Consider the following 16699-nt stretch of genomic DNA (forward strand, 5'->3'; position numbering starts at 1 on the left):
CTGGATTACGTCAACCTAACAAGGAAGTACTATTAATGACAACAGGCCTCACGTAGGCCACGCTTCCTGCGCTGGAAAGAATTCTGCTAGTCATTACATTCACTCCTCATTCCTTTGTTCTTTCATTCATTCATTTATTCATTCATCCCTTCACTTGTTCATTTGAGCACTCTCACAGCACCTACTGTGTTACAGGCCCTGGACTCAGCACTTTGGCCAAGGAAAAAGGCGATCAGTTCCTGCCCTCCAAGAAGCCACAGTCTGCTGGGGTAAGGGGATGTGGGGGCAGTTATAATTCTGTGCTGTGAATGTTGGGATGGGGCACCCCCAGAAGGAGGCTGTGGGCCTTCAGGGGGCAGGAGACGTGTCTTGGAAATGTGGTCCACACTGAAGCCTCAGCAAAGCAGAAGCCAGCATCTACACACCTGTGTGAGTCCCACATAAAGAACACAAAGATGACCTTGATGGCACTGGGTAGCCATCAAGAGGGCTGTTGAGCAGAGGCTGCTCACTAGCTCCTTTGAATGACCCTGCCAGGCAGGCACACTGAGGGCTTGTGCAAGGGTGCTACATATGAGGTCCTGGGGATGGGTGTGCAGGAGAGGGGCAAACAGGGTTTGGGGTGGCAGTGCAGGACCAACGGCTCACATTTCTAAGCTGAGCCTGGGCAGGTGAGGCCTGAGAGGTAGGAGTCCGGCGCCATCAGCACAGAGAGGCCGCGCCAGCTCAGCTCCTGCAGGAGGAGGACGCTCCACCCACTCAACCATGGAGGACCTACTGTGTGCTGTCCACAGTGCTGGGCAACGGAGGCACTTGTTAGAAATGCAGAGTCTCAGGCCCCACCCTAGAACTGCAGAAGCAAAACCTGCATGGCAGCAAGATTCCCAGGTGATTCGAGCACAGTCAAGTTGGAAAAAAACTGTTGTAGGGAATGCCATTTTAGTACGTCCCATTGTAAGCTTATGATGGGGTGCTAGGCAATGCATCAGGGCTCAGCGCCTAGAACCTAAAAGTGGGAGGGGCCTCCAACGGCATCATATCCTCCTCCTCACACAGCATCTGGGCCCCCACCACACTCAGATTAGACCCTCAGGATGGGGGTGGAAGAATAGCCCCATTTGCCAAATGCCTGTGAACCCAGCTTAGAGCTAAATTGCCCTGCTTGCACCTGCTTTTTTTTTCCCCTAGAGATGGGGTCTCACTGTGTTGCCCAGCTTGGGCTCAAGCAATCCTCCAGCCTTGGCCTCCCAAAGTGCTGAGATTATAGTCGTGAGTCACAGTGCCCAGCCCACTGCTCATTTTTAATGCTCAAATCAAATCCCAAGTGACCATGCTCACTTTCCAGATGCGGAGACCAGCTCAGAGAAAGGAAGTGACCAGCCCGAAGCCACATAGCCAATGGCATGAAGGATTCTAATACAGTTGGACTCCGAAGCCTGGGTTTTTGCCTCTGCATCTCTATGCATGTAGAATATGAACCTAAAGTTCACCACCCAAGGTTGGATGGATCTAACATCAGATGCATAACAATAAGTCCAAGGCAGTTTGTTACAGGGCTGGGGGTTCCACTTGCTGGAAAACTGTCTTGAGGACAAAGGGGCTCTGCCTTCCCACGTCCTCCACTGTGAGCTCCATAGCGGCTGCAGCTACCAGCGTAGGTACCAAGCACCTGGCGCAGAGCAGATGCTCATGAACATTTTAAGAGACAGGGTCTCGCTCTGTTGCCCAGCCTGGAGTACAGTGGTGCACTCATAGCCCACTGCGGTCTTGAACCCCTGGGTTCAAGTGATCCTCCTGCCTCAGCTTCCCAAGTAGCCAGAGCTACATGTGTGCATCACCAGACCTGGCTAATTTTAAAATATTTTGTAGAGAAAGGGTCTTGCTATGTTGCCCAGGCTGCTCATTAACTTCTGAAGGAACAAGCAAAGCATGCCCTTGACACTGTTTTCCAGCATCCAGTGTCTATATATGCCACCTCCCCACTAGATCTCAGTGCCTGGCTGACTTGTGTCATGCTACACACTCCTCAGCCTATGGCCCAAGGAGGTTTCACCTTGCCCTGGTTGAAACCACCCGCCCTCCATCCCTGTCCTTGGAGGAAACTGACCCCAGGCCCCTTGCCCTTATAGCTCTAGGGGAAAACATTTGCATGTCTGGTCTTTGGCCATGGCAATTGGCTCAGACTCAGGCCCGTGACCCCGTCAGAGCCAATGAGAAGCCAGGTGACTCTTCCGCTGGGCTCAGGTTCTCTCTCTTCCACTGGGCTTGGTGGGCAAGATGTCTAGAATTAAAGGTATAAATCTTAATTGTCTTTAAGTCGGCCTTGGATGCAATCAAACTGAGACCAGAGGCCACAAGAATCATGAGACCATCAGAATCTGAGCTCTTGAAATTAAGAATGAAATATACTGGATTAACAATATGCCTGTGTTTAGACAAACAAGAGAAAGTGGACATTTATATGTCAGTTTCCATAAAACCTAGGGGAAATTTAAGTCTGTTTACTAAGATGGAAGTTTCCCTGGAGTATTAGAAGGTTTGTTTCAAAGTTCCAACAAGCTGTAACCTTGAGACTCTGAATGCTTATTTTAGGAAACTACATCTGTTAGAAGTTTATGGTAGAAATTTGTTCAACTTGAAGCTTCCTTATGAACTCTGTGTGACGATCAAGTCACTGGCAAGGACCTCTCACTATCCTAGCTGTAAGTAACTCAAGCAGCACTCGCTTGTAATCCCAGCCACTCAGGAGGCTGAGGCGGGGGGACTGCTTGAGCTCAGGAGTTCAAGACCACCCTGGGTAACATAGCAAGACCACGTCTCAAAAAAAAAAAAAAAAATGCAAAACAATTAACAGGTCTGGTGCAGCGGTGCACACCTGTAGTGCCAGCACTTTGGGAGGTAGAAATGAGGGGACTGCTTGAGGCCAGGAGTTTGAGACCAGCCTGGGCAACATAGTGAGACCCCCATCTCTACAAAAACTTAAAAAAATTAGCTGGTGTGGTGGTGCATGGCTGTAGTCCCAGCACTTTGGGAAGCTAAGGCAGGAGGATCACCTGAGCCCAGGAATTCAAGACCAGCCTGAGCAACATAGCAAGACCCTGCTTCTACGAAAATAAAAATAAATAAAAAATTACCTGGGTGTGATGGCACATGCCTGTGGTCCCAGCTGCTTGGGAGGCTGAGGCAGGAGGATCGCTTGGGCCCAAGAGGTTGAGGCTGCAGTGAGCTATGATCACAACACTGCACTCCAGCATGGGCAACGGAGTGAGACCGTGTCTCAAAAAAATTAAAAATACCCAAATAACAAATAATTCAACCAGAATACAGTTTAAGGCATCCTCTTCATTAAAAAGCAACCTAAAGGTATCTAAAAGATTAACAAAACACAACGCAGAAGGTTGATTTTCCTTAACAGAAATTTGAGGCGGCCACCCCCTTCTTGCCTGAGGCTGGAACTAACCCTAAAGAAGGAGAGTCAAAAGACAGAGGTCCTGATGGCAGCCCGAGCCCCTAAGTCGGGCTGCACCACAACTGATACATCTTTGTGTGCCCGGCAGTTGGAAGGACCCTGGGATTTAACAGGTCCTCCATATGTGTCTGAGATTCCAAGCACATTCCATCTGAGGAAGTCAGGGTGAGGCATGGGGTGGCTGAAGAGCCCTTCCTCGCTTCCACGATAGTTATAATTTATAATTGTGTGATCCTCATAGAAACAGAAGTGGTTCTTTCTTACTGTTTGGGAACATCTTGTCTTAGAAGAGACCAGAAGCATTAAAACAACTACAGTTGGCTCACGCCTATAATCCCAGCACTTTGGGAGGCTGAGACGGGTGGATCACAAGGTCAGGAGATCGAAACCATCCTGGCTAACACGGTGAAACCCCATCTCTACTAAAAATACAAAACATTAGCCGGGCATGGTGGAGGGCACCAGTAGTCCCAGCTACTTGGGAGGCTGAGGCAGAAGAATGGTGTGAACCCAGGAGGCAGAGCTTGCAGTGAGCCGAGACAGCACCACTGCACTCCAGCCTGGGCGACAGAGGGAGACTCCATCTCCAAAATAAATAAATAAATAAAAAACAACTACCCCCGCCACTCAGCACTCAAGAAAAGAAACAGGACAAGAAATTTGCAAGGGCATGGCCCCACCCAACACCCAAACCCGCTGCCAATCTTACCGAATGGTAGGCTGATCTCCACTCAGCTGCTTAAATCTCCGATGGAGCTGCTCGATCTGATCCGATGAGACTGAGAAGTGGGGGAAAGAGAGAAAAACAAGACAGAAAAAAAAATCACTGACTGTCAGAGGGAGGCTGCAGATATTCTTCTGCCCCATCCCCACTGGCTGCCACACCCCTTCTCAAAGCATCTCCCACCATGGCAAAAGCGAGTGCCGGGTGAAGCAGCAGAGAAAGGATTTCCCGTTCTTCCCAGAAACAGCTCTGCAGTCATCAGTTCCAACTGCCTTAGTAATAATAATACAACTATTACTAATAGCTCCTGAGACAGGGCAGTCATGAAGCAGGCCATTCTCCCAGCCTCTGACCTTCCCCAGCCCACTACAGAGAAACTTTGTTTTCTGTGGCAGGGTTTCACTTCCATCACTCAGGTTGGAGTACACTGGCACGACCTCGGCACCTCAGCTCACTGCAGCCTCCACCTCCTGGGCTCCAGAAATCCTCCCACCTTGGCCTCCTGGGTAGCTGCAACTACAGGCAAGTGTCACCATGTCTGGCTAATTTTTGTGTGTATATATATATATATATATATATATATATATATATATTTTTTTTTTTTTTTTTTTTTTTTTTTATAGATACAGGGTTTCACCATGTTGCCTAGGCTGGTCTCAAACTCCTGGACTCAAGCAGTCTGCCCGCCTCGGCCTCCCAAGGTGCTGAGACTGCAGGCATGAGCCACCACGCCCAGCCTAGACAAAACTGCATCTGGTTGTCTGACTCTTCCTCTTCCACTCCAGAAGATGAGTTTTATCCTAGCCGAGAAAGGGGCTTTTTATAGTCACAGACTCAGAGTCAGATGAGTAGCAAGAGGAAATAAGGGTTCAGGCTGGTGTTGGACATGATCTGGGAAACCTACACTGAGAAATGTATGGAGAATCTGGTGGAGCAAAGAAATGGAAGGACTCCAATCTGGTGATGGGGTAAGACCCTGTCTCTAAAAAATGCACAATATTAAACAATGATCTGCATTTCTCACTTCATTATCAAAACAACTCAATAAGTGAGTGGATATTATCTCAGGTATTTTGTTTGTTTTGAGACAGAGTCACACTCTGTCACCCAGGCTGGAACGCAGTGGTGCAATCTCAGCTCATTGCCACCTCTGCCTCCGTGTTCCAGCGATTCTCGCGCCCCAGCCTCCCAAGTAGCTGGGATTACAGGCACGCGCCACCACGCCCAGCTAATTTTTATACGTTTAGTAGAGACGGGGTTTCGCCACGCTGGCCAGGCTGGTCTTGAACTCCTGACCTTGAGTGATCCGCCCACCGCAGCCTCCCAAAGTGCTGGGATTACAGGTGTGAACCACTACGCCCAGCTGTTATCTCAGTTTTATAATTTGAAAACTGCAGCTCAGAGAGCACTTAAGATCCCACAACACACAGAGGCAGAGCTGGGACTGAACTCCAAGTCTGTGCGACTGACCCCAAAGCCAGCCTTCACAAAGAAGTAATATCGCCTGTCTGCCCAGAGTACTTTGGCGCTCAAGGACTTTAGGTCTGGTTCCTGGGGACTATATACAGTTCACGCAAACCTTTCCAAAACACGGGCTGGACTGCGGAGCTGTGACCTCCCACCTCAGTCCTCCCAGCATTCCCTACCCCTAAGCACTGTTTTGCTCCTGTTACAGAGGCAGCTAATTTCTGGGGCCAACTGGTCACCTCACTTCCTGCTCATTGTTTTTTGGCCTCAGGCTCTTCAAGAATCAACAGCTCAGTATTCTCAAGCATCTCCAGCAGCTCGTTAAGGCTGTCAACCCAGACTGAGGGCTCTCTACTTCCTGTGGGCATGGCTCCAATGATCAGCTCATCTCTTCCTTCCAACACTCTAGGAGGGGGCTGTATCCTCTTGTTACAGATGTAGCCACTGACACTTGGAACGGTTAGGTGAATCATCAAAGTGCAATTTCTACCTTTCTGCAGGAAAATATGGCCATTTAGATCATAGGTATGTCAGCAAGGACACTGGCTACTTCATGGCCTAGCAATTCCACTCCTAGGTATATACACAAATAACGCATACTTCTGTTCACCCAAGCATGCGTACAAAGATGTCATGGCGGTGCCATTGGAATCGTCCTAAACTGGAAACTACCCACATGCCCAACAATGGCAGAGTAGAGTGCTAATGTGTAGTATAGTCAAGCAATGGAATAGCACACGGCAGTGAAAATGAACAATATAGATAATCACAGACAAAAGCAGCCAGACAGGAAAGTGTACATACTTTATGATTCTATTTGCATAAAGTTCAAAAACAGGCAAAACTCAACTACGATGTTAGAGGTCAAGATAGTGGCTGCTCTTAAGGGAGGCATCATAGATGACGCTAATATTGTAATTGACTTTTGGAGGATGAGATGAGGAGGAGTAACTTGAATGGAGTGCAAAGGGGAGTTCTGGGTACTAGGAATGTTCCATTTCTAGATCTCCGTACACTTTACATAGTCGTGTTCTCGGAAACCTCAAAGAGCTCTCTGTATGCTTGAGTGATGCACTGTTCTGGATATGCACTATATCACGACAAAACATTTACTAAAAAAAAAAAAAAAATGTGTTATTCCTCCCTGACTAAAGGAGATCTGGGAAGAAAAAAGAAAAATGAATGAAAATTTTTTAAAATTGTAATTCCACTTGGCAGGAATGTATCCTAAAAATAATAGACGCAACAGGTACAAAAACATGAATACATAAATGTGTTCAACTTTGCATTCTTTAAAATAGCTTAAAATTCGACTTGCCCTAAGTGACCATCAAAAGCAGATTGGGGCTGGGCACGGTGGCTCACGCCTGGAATCCCAGCACTTTGGGAGGCTGAGGTGGGCAGATCACTTGAGGTCAGGAGTCTGAGACCTGGCCAACATGACGAAACCCCGTCTCTACTAAAAATACAAAGATGAGCCAGGCATGGTGGTAGGTACCTGTAATCCCAGCTACTTGGGAGACTGAAGCAGGAGAATCGCTTAGAGCCCGGGAGGCGGAGGCTGCAGTGAGCCAAAATCACACCACTGCACTCCAGCCTTGGCAAGAGAACAAGACTCTGCCTCAAAAAAAAAAAGCAAAAAACAGATTGGTCGAACACTTTTTGGTATGTTTAGCCAATTTTTTTTTTTAAAGTATACCTTTAGAGTGCAAGATGGAGAAAAAAAATTGTTTTTAGGTATACTGCCTTTAACAGTGACAGTTGTGTATTTGCATAGAAATACATTCCACATATACTGCCTAAAAACAGCTTGCTACCGAGAGAGCACAACTCTGTGTTGTGGAAAAGACATAAAAATATACAAATGTGTTTAAGTAATTTAAAAATCCTAGAGTTATTTTCCCCAAAATAATAATAATTATTTCTCATCTCAATACCTGGATTAAAGACTGTTTTGCTTTTGGTTCATCTATATTTTCCAATTTTTCTCTAATGTACAATGTATATGTATTAGTCTTGTAATGAAGTTTTTTAGCCTACAACATGATCCCATCTGGATGGCTGAGGGATCTCATAAATACTGCTATTAATAAGTCATTCACTGGCTGAGCACTGTGTCCCAGGCACACATCATCTTCTTGAGTTCCTTCCATGACCCTATGAGGGACATACTATTCCCGTTTTATAGAAGAACAAACTGAGGCTCAGAAGGGATGTAACTTGTTCAAGGTCACTGACCTTGATAGAGGCAGACCCACAATTTGAACTCGGTCTGTCTGGCAGAAAACGTGTAGTTCTGTGTTTTGTTTTCTTTTTTTTATTTGTCTGTCTCCTTTTGTATGATCACTTAACCCCCAAAACACACTGATCTGAAGATAAATAAGATTAGAAATTACAGCTAAACAGGTGCACCTAAACAACCACTATTAAAGATGAGTTATGGCTGGGCGCGGTGGCTCATCCTGTAATCCCAGCACTTTGGGAGGCTGAGGCGGGTGGATCACTTGAGGTCAGGAGTTTGAAACCAGCCTGGCCAACATGCCGAAACCCCATCTCTACTAAAAATAAAAAAACTAGCCGAGAGTGGTGGCAGGCACCTGTAATCCCAGCTACTTGGGAGGCTGAGGCAGGAGAATCACTCGAACCCGGGAGGCGGAGGTTGCAGTGAGCCAAGATCGTGCCACTGCACTCCAGACTGGGTGACAAAGCGAGACTCCATCTCAAAAAAAAAAAAAAAAAAAAGCGTTACCTTGAAAGCATCCTGGTGTGTGAAAGAGGCCACTGGAGAGGACACACACTGGATGATTCCATTTGCATGAAATGCTCAGATGGACAAATCCTTAGGAACAGAAAGTACACCAGTGGCTGCCTGAGGCCAGGGAGGGGAGGGGCTGGAGAGGGAGAACAGGGAGACACTGTCAATGGGCACTGGAGTTTCTTTTAGAGAGAGATAAAAATGTTCCAAAATTATATTGTTTTGATGGTTGCATAACCCTGTGATTATACTAAAACTATGGGGTTCAGTTTAAATGGGGGTGAATCTCACGGTGTGTGAATTATATCTCAATAAAGCTATTTAAAAAATAAATTACATGCATAATCATAACAACAAGGGCAGACATTAACTGAGCATTTACCGTTTCCTGGCCTCTGTGTTCAACTACTTGGATAAGCCTGGGCTGGTACAACCCTCTCCTTAGTTCTGTTAGGTAGGTATGATTCTATGCCCATTCTAGAGATGAGAACTCTGGGATGTGCCCAAGGTCCCACAGCTAGGAAGAGGTATATAAATCATCCTAGATCAAGGTTATCTAATGAAGAGTTTCCAGTTAACAGTATCCAAAGTGCACGCAAGGCCGGGTGCGGTGGCTCACACCTGTAATCCAGCACTTTGGGAGGCTGAGGTAGGTGGATCACTTGAGGCCAGGAGTTCGAGACCTGCCCGGCCAACATGGTGAAACCCCATCTCTACTAAAAATGCAAAAATCAGCCAGGCGTGGTGGGGCGCACCTGTAATCCCAGCTACTTGGGAGGCTGAGGCAGGAGAATCACTTGAACCCGGGAGGCAGAGGTTGCAGTGAGCCCAGATCGCACCACTGCACTCCAGCCTGGGTGATGGAAAAAAAAAAGAACATGCACACACGTGCAAATTCACATAAACATACTCCCTCTGTCCTGCCTGATTGAAAGCAAAGGATTAGGAAGACAACCTCCCACCTCTGGGGCCCTCTTTTTGACACCCAAATCCGTAGAGCCAAGGGCTCAGCTCACAGCTCAGGGAAGACTCCTCTGGCACAGTAACTGAGAGAAAGGATGATTTCCGAAGCCTCAGGAACTGACTTTCAGAACACCCCAGGCCCTGGCAGGTGGAGCTGGTCTAACCCAACATGTCTGGTGAGCTGCTTCCTCCTAACTGCGCCCCCCCCCCACCCCTTCCCTGCCCCCACACCCGGGCTGACCCTGGGCCCCCAACAGGGCCCCTCGCGTAAGCACCTGATGCATGTCTGCCTGCATCAAGGCCCCAAAGCCCACAGAAGGACCTGCCTTTTCCTCAAGGGCTCCTGGGTTGGTAGCTTTTCCAGTTTCCTTGCTCCTCACCTCTGAGCCCTTCTCCAGGGCCCTAAGGTCACAGTTGCCATGCGGATGATGGGCAGAATGGGCTTTGGTCCCTGGCAGCTGGACCTCATTATTTCTGGTTTTAGATTTCAACCTGAGGGAAATGCACACCAGTCCATGGGGCTGGTGGGAGTTTAACTGGCCTAATCTTTTGGGGATGGAGGTGAACTGTCACTTTGTATCATAAACTTCAACGTGAAGGAACACACCTGGCCTGTCCAAGTGGCTGCTAAGCCCTTGAAGGTGGTAAGCCCAGACTGAGATGGGCCTGAAGTGGAAACCACACACCAGCCTGCCAAGACTAAGTACAAAAAAGAACACAGACGACTGCAATAACTTTTGATATTGATCATATGGTAAAAATGATCATATTTTAAATATAATGGGCTAAATAAAATACACTATTAAAATTCATCTCACCATTAATTTCTTTACTTGTCTTAATGTGGCCACGAGAAAATTTAGAATTATATTACATAATGTAATTACATTACAGCTACTAGAAAATTTACCATGATTACACCTCACATTATTATTTGTGTTGGGCAGCGTTGGTATATACCCTTTGAATCAGAACTTGATCCCTAGGAACAAATCCTGAGGAATTAAGACAGGCGTATAAAGATGAACAGATGAGGGTAATCAAGGTTGCCTGTTTAGAACAGTAAGAAACTGGGGGGCTGGGTGTGGTGGCTCACTCCTTTAATCCCAGCACTTTGGGAGGCCGAGGCTGGTGGATCACCTGAGGTCAGGAGTTTGAGACCAGCCTGGCCAACATGGTGAAACCCCATCTCTACTAAAAATACAAAAATTAGCTGGGTGTGGTGGTGCATGCCTGTAATCCCAACTACTCAGGAGGCTGAGGCAGGAGAATCGCTTGAACCTGGGAGGTGGAGGTTGCAGCGAGCCGAGATCGTGCCACTGCACTCCAGCCTGGGCAACGAGAGCAAAAACTCTGTCTCAAAAAAAAAAAAGAAAAGAAAAGAAGTTGGGGGAAATGGGCCAGGTGTGGTGGCTTGTGGCTGTAATCCCAGCACTCTGGGAAGCAGAAGTGGGAGGATCACTTGAGCCCAAGAGTTCAAGACTAGCCTGGGCAAGACAGGAAGATCCCATTTATACAAAAAAAAAGAAAAAAAATTCAAAAAATTAGCTGGGTGTGGACTAGTGAGGCTGAGGTGGGAGGATCACTTAAGCCTGGGAAGTTGAGGTTGCAGTGAGCCAAGATCGCACTCCAGCATGAGCAACAGAGCGAGGGGCTGTCTCAAAACAAAAAGAAAAGAAATTGGCTGGGCGCAGTGGCTCAAGCCTGTAATCCCAACATTTTGGGAAGCCGAGGCGGGTGGATCACCTGAGGTCAGGAGTTCTAGACCGGCCTGGCCAACGTGGTAAAACCCCATCTCTACTAAAAATACAAAAATTAGCCGGGCGTGGTGGCAGGTGCCTGTAATCCCAGCTATTCAGGGGGCTGAGGCAGAAGAATCGCTTGAACCTGGGAGGCAGAGGTTGCAGTGAGCCAAGAGTGCCATCACACTCCAGCCTGGGGGACAAGAGTGAGACTTTGTCTCAAAAAAAAAAAAAAAAAAAGAAAGAAAGAAAGAAATTGGGGGAAATACTGAGCCACAGAAAACGAGACAGATGAGTCCTGGTACATCCTGAAGTCAGAATACTACACAGCCTTTATAAATATTTTTTAAATATTGTGGGACATCGGAAAATGTCATATGGCATGTTGTTGCATGGAAAATCCAACAGACTAAGATCTCATTTACACGTGAAAGTTCATATTGATATACACATGTGCACAAGAAAAAATAGAAAAGGGTATACAACAAAATAATAGTAGTCAGTTGTTTTCAGATGGTAGAATTACAGAACATTTTTCTCCTCCTCCCTTTGACCCTAAATTTGGTTATCTGTCCCTTAACTTTTCTGCAATTTACGGAGATTACTTGTATAATTCTATTTGGGTTAAAATTTTTTTAACCATGATGACTATAATGATAAATAAAAGAAATAATAGATGTTGATGAGGCTATAGAGAAACTGAAACTCTCATACATTACTAGCGAGGATTTAAATGGTACAACCACCGTGGAAAACAGTTTGGTAGTTCCTCAATCAATTAAACATAGAATTACCATGTAATCCAGCAATTCTACTCCAAAACAATTTTTTTTTTTTGAAACGGAGTCTTGCTGTGTCACCCAGGCTGGAGTACAGTGGCACAACCTTAGCTCACTGTAATCTCTGCCTCCTGAGTTCAAGTGACTCTCCTGCCTCAGCCTCCCCGCACTGGGTGGCATGTGCCACCACTCTTGGCTAATTTCTATATTCTTAGTAGAGATGGGGTTTCACCGTTTTAGCTGTGCTGGCCTTGAACTCCTGATCTGAGGTGATCCACCCACCTTGGCCTCCCAAAGTGCTGGAATTACAGGCTTGAGCCACTGTGCCCGGCCAACAATTCCATTTATACCCGAGATAAAAGAAAATGTTCATCCACACCAGAAACCTGTAACCAATGTTCAAAGCAGCACTGTTCATAAGTGCCAAGAGGTGGAAACAATCCAAACGTCCATCAACAAAGGAATGGGTGAACAAAATGTGGCACATCCAGATGACAGAATATTATTCAGCAAAAAAAGAAATGAAGCATTGGTAAATGCTACAGCATGGATAAACCTTGAAATAATCACACGATGTGAAAGAAGCCAGACATACAAGGCCACACGGTGTATGATCCCATTTATACGAAGTGCCCTGAACAGGCAAATCTAGTGAGAAATGAAGTAGATTGATGGTTGCCAGGGGCTGGAGGGTGTTGAGGGAATGAGAAGTGACTGCCAGTGGGTATCCTTTTGGGGGTGATAAGTTGTTCTACAATTAGGTAGTGGTGGCCAGGCACTGTGGCTCACACCTGTAATCCCAGCACTTTGGGAGGCTGAGGCGGGTAGATCATTTGAGGTCAGAAGTTCAAGACTAGCTAGGCTAACATGAGACCCCATCTCTACTGAAAATACAAAAAGTAGCCAAATGTGTTGACACACATCTGTAGTCCCAGCTTCTGGGGAGGCTGATGCAGGAGAATCGTTTGAACCCAGGAGGCGGAGGTTGCAGTGAGCTGAGATAGCACCACTGAACTCCAGCCTGGGTGGCAGAGCAAGACTCCATCTCAAAAAAAAAAAAAAAAAAAAAAAAAAAGAATTAGACAGTGGTGATGTTTGTATAACTTTGTGAATATACTAAAAGCCACTGAACTGTACACTTTTAAATGGTAAATGTCATCAGCTGTGAATTAGGTGTCAATGTAAAAACCGTTTAACCTTGGGGATGAAGGGGCAATAGAAGCCAATTCCTTCCTCAGATGCTGTCAAAGTGGGGTTGAGAATTTCAGTGTCTCCAGGGTCAGAAAGGCATGAAGTGAGAGAAGAGGCCCGTGCAGGCATGAACTGGAGTCCCACCCTGTCGAAGGGGCTGCCACCGTTCCCTCCAGCCAGTTGCTGCCATGGGAGGCCAGATTTTCCCCTTTCATTAAGAGGAGGCAGAAATCCGCTGGGTTAAAAAATATTGGCAATCGACTGCAAAGGGTTCTGAATGCTGGGGTAAGCGCATTGCCTGCCTGGCCCTGGCCTCCCCCATCAGGCTGTGGGGACCTGCTTGCAGCCCTGCTGTGCTGTGCAAGGCATCACCAGTGGGAGGAGAGCCACACAGGGTAGGGGGTCAAGGACAATGGTCCAGAACAGGGAGGATGGGAGGGGCCCAGGGGCAGAGGAGCAGGACTGAAATCCACCCTGGAGTCCAGCCTCCCTCCCCTGACTCAGGAGGAAAGAGAATGTCAGCATGTGCTCCCATCCATTTTGGGGCACCAGGACTCTGTGAGCCTGTAGTCCCAGGACCCAGATGAGGGGCATGCACACCACTGCCTCCTCTTCCCACAACCCCTGCTGGCCCCCAGGAGTGTGTGGGCCCTGAGGGGCACCCCCAAGGCCCCACCTGTGCTTGCATGGCCCTCTGAGCACCTCTGGTTTGCTAGGTGCTTCCTAGAGGCCAGGGAAGCAGATGCAAAAAGTGCAGCCCCACTCTGCTAGAAATGCACATCCCCTCGCCAGGATCCAGGACGGTAAACGCTGCTTCAGCTGGCCAAGGGGCACCAGGGTTGCAGTGGAGGTTCTAGGCCAGGGGGATGGGAGCAGGAGGTGATGCCCAATGGGGTTCTGGGGGTGGGGTGGACAGGTCTGGCAGAAGGCATAGCCTTGGCAGAGGCAGAACACACAGGGCTCAGGGAGCCTCGGGCTCTTCAGTGTGGGTGGAAAACAGGCAGGGAATGAAGCAGCTGGGGTGGTGGGGGCGTGAAGGCCTCATCTATCAGGCCAGGACATTTGGACTTGCCCTGAGTCTACAGAGGACACCAAGCCAGGGAACGAGATCTGAAGTGCCCGGCAATAGGCAGCGTGGGTGTGGATGAGACTGAGAGACAGCAGGTGCAGCCGCCCAGGGTGAGGGTGGGGAAGGCAGAAGGTGGAAGGGCTCAGGGCAAGGCCCCACTGGAAGAAGCAAGCACAGCTGAGAGCCTTCTCCCGTGCCCCAGGGACTCCCCAAGCCACCCTGCCTCCCACTGGCCCCACCAGCTGTGCCAGCCTGGATGCCAGCCCCAGGATACCACGGGGCATCACTGGGGGGCTCAGTGACTTCCAAGACCCCAGCTCTCTCCTGCTTGCCACCTCTTGAAAGATTGGCCAGGACTCAACCCAAACGTTGGGGAAATCCCGGAATACAGAGGTGAGCCAGGCTGGATGGAAAGGTGAGCTCCTGACAGCGCTGCTGGGGGAGGCTGCTGTGAGTCTCTGCTATGCATCCCACTCAGCTGTCACCCTGAACTCATGAGGCTGCTTCCTCCCCTGTGATACAGAGGTGACAACGGGACATCCTCCCTTGTGAGGTTGTTCATGTCATGAAAAACCACCACAAGCTATTCACAATCACAACCACCAACATGGCAACTACTCAACGTCCAACAACTGGTGAGTGCAAAAACAAAATGGGTATATCCAGGTGATGAGATGTTATAAAGCAATACAAAAGGAGGCAGCCCTGTCACACTCCAAGAAGGGATAACACTAGATATACAAGGCCAGCCTACTGCAGGATGCTATTTACATGAAATGCCCCAGACAGGCAGATCCACACAGGCAGAACACAGATTAGTGGTCGCCAGGGGCTGGGAGAGGAGGAAATGGGGAGTGACTGCTAATGGGTATGAGGTTTTTCGGAGGGCGATGAAAATGCTCTAGAAATAGATATGGTGATGTATTCAAATCATTGTGAATGTACTTAATGCCAATGAATTATATACTTTAATTTTTTTTTTTTAATAGGGATGGGGTTTCACCATGTTGGCCAGGCTGGTCTCAAACTGCTGACCTCAAGTGATCTGCCCACCTCGGCCTCCCAAAGTGCTGGGATTACAAGCATGAGCCACTGCTCCTGGCCTGAACTGTATACTTTAAAATGGTTACAATGTAACTTTTTTTTGAGACAGGGTCTCTCACTCTGTCACCCAGGTGGATGGAGTGCAGTGGCACGATCACAGCTCACAGCAGCCTCAAACTCCTGGACTCAAGTGATCCTCCTGCCTCAGCCTCCCGAGTAGCTGGGACTACAGGTGCACACCACAGCACCCAGCTAATTTTTTTAATTTTTCTTTTGTAGAGACAGGGTCTTGCTATGTTGCCCAGGCTGGTCTTGAACTCCTGGCCTCAAGTGATCCTTCCACCTTAGCCTCCCAAAGTGCTGAGATTACAGGTGTGAGCCACAGCGCCCAACCTAAAATGGTAAATTTTATATTACATGAATTTTGCATCAATTTTTAAAAAGATCATGCACACCCTTAGCACAGGATCTGGTAGGAGACGTAGGAGATGCAGGAGACGCTGGGGTTGCCGGGACTGTTATTATTGTTCCCTAAGTAATCCTGTGATACCATCATGGCTGTTCAGCTGGATTCAAGCTCACCAGGGACGCAGCAACTTGCATGCCTCCTGCGGCTACAGCCAAAACAATGACTAACCCTGGGCCTTGGGAGGGAGGCAGGGAGGGACAGCCTCCTTAGCCTTGCAGGGGCCACTCCACAGGGGACTACCCTCTCATGCCTGGCACACGCAGGGCACTTCATGATGCTGGATGCCGGCTCCTCTCCTTCACCTGCCTTTTCCTTGGATGCCATGTGCTGAACTCGTATACACCATAGATCACTCTTAGCTGCTGGGATGTTAAAATTAACCAAAGATGCATTTGGGTGCACTTGGCCTTGAGAAGGAAGCTCTCAAACCCAATTCTGTCCTTCAGAGCAGCAGCAGCAGCAGCTTGAAGATTAATTGCTGGCATTTATACAGCACCTTAATACCCTTTTTCATGCCAACTTCAACCCACTTTGTAAGTGTGAAAGCCAAGGAATTCCTGGTAAGAGCTGCCGCAGGCCCACGTCAGCAGTGTTTATTTCAACCTCGGATACCAAGGGTCCTGTTAGGATCTCTGTGGGTTTTTTCCTACCCTGAATGAATCCTCCAATTCTCAGGACTGAAGGGGAAGCTGGGACAGAGTGAATTGACTTTAGAATCTACTCTTCTCTCATGAGCAATAAGGCAACTGAGAAAGCTGTCAGAGTGGGTGCTCGTGACTTTAAAAATCACAGTCTGTTTTGCTCATCTATGTTCCCTTCCTACAGCTATGCTCTGTTCTTTACCATGCGCCTTATAGCAGTAATAATAACCACCATGTGCTTTAGCTGGGCCTGCTGGTGCACGTCTGTCATCCCAGCTACTTGGGAGGCTGAGGCAGGAGAATCGCTTGAACCTGGGAGGTGGAGGTTGCAGTGAGCCAAGATCGCACCACTGCACTCCAGCTTGGGTGACAGAGCGAGACTCTGT

The 16699-nt window shown here is 48.0% G+C and overlaps 1 protein-coding gene across 5 annotated transcripts in view; it reads right to left on the reverse strand.

Moving 5' to 3' along the window:
- TESC (tescalcin) overlaps positions 1-16699 on the reverse strand; it is a 60770-nt gene that overhangs the window by 32282 nt on the left and 11789 nt on the right. For all 5 annotated transcript variants that reach the window (XR_609572.4, XM_055096232.2, XM_055096233.2 and 2 more), the window contains exon 2: positions 4179-4248. Coding sequence is in view for 4 of the 5 variants with exons in the window: in XM_055096232.2 (XP_054952207.1) it covers positions 4179-4248 (70 nt within the window). In the remaining variant the exon portion in view is untranslated. The remainder of the gene's footprint in view (positions 1-4178; positions 4249-16699) is intronic.

This window comes from Pan paniscus, chromosome 10 (assembly GCF_029289425.2).
Source record: "Pan paniscus chromosome 10, NHGRI_mPanPan1-v2.0_pri, whole genome shotgun sequence".
In the NCBI taxonomy this organism is placed as follows: domain Eukaryota; kingdom Metazoa; phylum Chordata; class Mammalia; order Primates; family Hominidae; genus Pan; species Pan paniscus.